Source organism: Nicotiana sylvestris, chromosome 2 (genome assembly GCF_000393655.2).
Source record: "Nicotiana sylvestris chromosome 2, ASM39365v2, whole genome shotgun sequence".
In the NCBI taxonomy this organism is placed as follows: Eukaryota; Viridiplantae; Streptophyta; class Magnoliopsida; order Solanales; family Solanaceae; genus Nicotiana; species Nicotiana sylvestris.
In genome coordinates, this window is record NC_091058.1 from 189,259,731 (window position 1) to 189,262,746 (window position 3,016).

At 43.2% G+C, this 3,016-nt stretch overlaps 1 protein-coding gene across 1 annotated transcript; it reads right to left on the bottom strand.

The window, feature by feature from the left end:
• Nucleotides 1-2,199: 2,199 nt before the first annotated feature.
• Nucleotides 2,200-2,661, bottom strand: LOC104242390 (uncharacterized). Its single transcript, XM_009797433.1, has one exon. The coding sequence runs from the start codon at nucleotides 2,659-2,661 to the stop codon at nucleotides 2,200-2,202; it is 462 nt and encodes a 153-aa protein (XP_009795735.1).
• Nucleotides 2,662-3,016: the final 355 nt, after the last annotated feature.

The following is a 3,016-nucleotide window of genomic DNA, read 5'->3' on the forward strand; positions in this document are numbered from 1 at the left end:
TCCCGCCGGAGAAGATGAAGAAGAGGAAAAAGAGGGGATGCAGAGGAGGCAGAGAAAAGAGACATGGCCCCCCAAAGACAAAGGTTGAAGATTCGGCGGTCACCAGGCTCAGCGGCTGGTAGTGCCACTTTATCCATTAGGAAAGAAAAAACCCAAGGGATGAAGTGCCATACCAGGCCTGAATAGGAGAGTGAGCCGCGGTGCATAGTCCGAATGGCTGTCTACATAAGGGGAAAGCTGACTCCCCATCCGTTACCATCTCGGGCCAACAACAATAGCAACGACAAACATATTAGCAACCACCGCAACGATAGGGCAGCATGACCATGCTCGACAAAGGAAATCCTAGAAAAGAGTCCGCAACACAATCTACAGGAGCTCCGCGAAACGGACTTGAGGCCATGATCCCCAAGCATGACAATCAAGGAAAGAAGAAGATGATAAGAATGAATGGTCAAATGAGCCAACGAGGGTACTGGGATAGGAAAAACAACGCCAAGGCACCCCTATTTATAGGGGATAATGACACGGTCATCGAGGTTTTGGAAGATTAACCGACAGACGCAATTACTATATTCTTAAAAAACCAAATCGACGGCGGTATATTCACCTTGGAGAATAGGAATCGACAGTGCATTGAATGTGGTTGAAATACACACATCCGTGGGATGCCCCAGTTGCCACAAAAGTTTGTGCCAAAGGTTACATCACTGGTGTGACATCGCTATAAGAAGCTCGGGGAGTCAAGTGTCAAAATCATTTCCCATCGCTTCATTCTGGGAAACGCAGAGACTATCTGTATACGGTGAAATAAGAGGACTTAATTTCTCGCTATCAAGTCATTTCGGAAGAATGCCTCAAGACCCCGGGGACGGGGAGCCAAGGCCGAGTACCCTCCCTCGGGGCCCGTCAAGGCCCGACTTAGAGAAGATGGAAATCGAAGCCAGAATAGAGGGTGAAGCTCCCAAGGCATGCGACTAAGTCTGAAAAAGCTGGCCTATCCAGGGCCTATGCCGAAGCATCGCGTCTAGCTGTCCCATCTCCATACTTAAACAATTAATGCATGTTGTATTATAGCCGAGTTCCCCTCCTATATAAAGGGAACTCGCGCTACTTTGTAAAGGGCTTATGTTGCTCTATTTCTCCACAAATGCAATAATCTATCTCTCTTTCTCTCTCTCTCTCCTTTCTAATTTGCTCATCCTCACTTGCCCGAGGCCACTTTAGCATTTATCGCTTTCTTAAATTTTTTTCATTATATTTCTTGGATTGGCCATAAAGAGCCTTGTTTAATCATATCCTTAACTATTGGCCCATTTTCGACTGCCCCCGACAGCCCGAGCTCGACCCGAGCTCGACCCAAGCGTCGATCCCGAGGCCCCTCATCAACCGATCCTACACCTGGGCAACAGGTTCCTTGGCTCGTTCAACCCATCATTTTAGCTTGTATCTCCTTAATAAAACAACTCGGGCAGTAAGCGTTCAGGTTTATTTATCGCCCTATTTTTAGCTTGCATTTCATTGTTAAACTTCATATTCTTAGCATCAACTTCTCTAAACAACTAGCTCGAGAATAGATCACACATTTTTAGAATCCCATTTACAAATTTAATTGTTGTTACCATTTTCATGGTAAACAAGATCGGACCTTGCATATGTACCTACATATCCCTCTATGGGAAGTCAGGTAAAAAATAGTTCTATTTCAACCAAAACCTAACTCTACTGTCTTCAAACATAGTATCTCTTGATTACATTTGAGTTGATAGGCTTCGTGCTGACTCTCCCGTCCATCTATGCCAAAATCAGAGCTCCTCCCCAAAAATATTCGGTGGATCACGTAAGGACCTTTCCAATTTGGCGCAAACTTAACTTTTATTTGGCTTTTTTTATTTAATGAGTAGGCCATCCTATTTTGATATAGGTGATTTAATATAGGTGATCATGTCATACTACGTCCATTCTCTTCTCGTCAATGAGCATGAGTTGCTCTTGCCTGATCTGTATCCATTATGTGTCATCTAACTTGGCTTCTTGAATGACTCTTAAGGATGGTATCTCAAATTATGTGGTTATCACAGCTTTAGTGCCATTTACCAACATGTATGGCATTGCCCTAGTGGATGTCTTCATGGTGGTCCGATAAACTAGTAAGCCAAATGATAATTTCTCGTGTCATTACCTATGATTGTCCACTATCTATAGTAGAATCCCTTTGATGTTTTTGTTGGCTGCTTCAACTGGCTCATTCTTTTTTAGTCTGTAGGTTGTAGAGTTACGGTGGACAATTTTGAACTTCTGGAAAATTTCCCTAATGCGATCACTATTGAGATTAGTTGCATTGTCAGTGATGATTGACTCGGGTATCCCAAACGGGCAAACTATGTTGTTACAGACGAAATATGCCACTATTTGTTTTGTGAGGGCCTTGTATGTAAAAACATCAACCCATATGGTGAAGTTATCAATTTCTACCAAGATAAAAGGTGTCCATTCGATACGGCAAGCTCTAGGTCCAATTACGTCCATTCCCCAAGAGGCAAATGACCAAGGGGAACCCATTATGTTCAGCTCATTAGGTGGAACCCAGATGAAATCCCCATGGATCTGGCACTGGCGAAACTTCTGCACATAGCAGATACTATCGCCTTCTATGGTCATTCAAAAGTATCTGACTCTTAAAATCTTCTTGGATAAGGTAAAGCCATTCATGTGGGATCTGCACGTCCCTACATGTTCTAACAATTGGGTTGATTCAATAGAATTTACACATCTTAACAGACCCAAGTCTGGGATCCTCTGATACAGGACTTCCCCGTTGAGATAAAAGTGATTTGCCAGCCTTCTAAGCGCACGCTTCTGTCTATTAGTAGCATTCTTTGGATACTCTCTTATTTCAAGGAACCTTTTGATGTCTAGTAACATGGCTTACCGTATGGCTCTTTGTCTACATCTCTATCTTGATAGGGTCAATGTAATTCTTATTTTGATGCTGAATCATGCATGACAAGGTTGC

Bases quoted from the DNA above. Each gene is read 5' to 3' on its own strand.
- LOC104242390 (XM_009797433.1), bottom strand. From the start codon at position 2,661: ATGACCATAGAAGGCGATAGTATCTGCTATGTGCAGAAGTTTCGCCAG.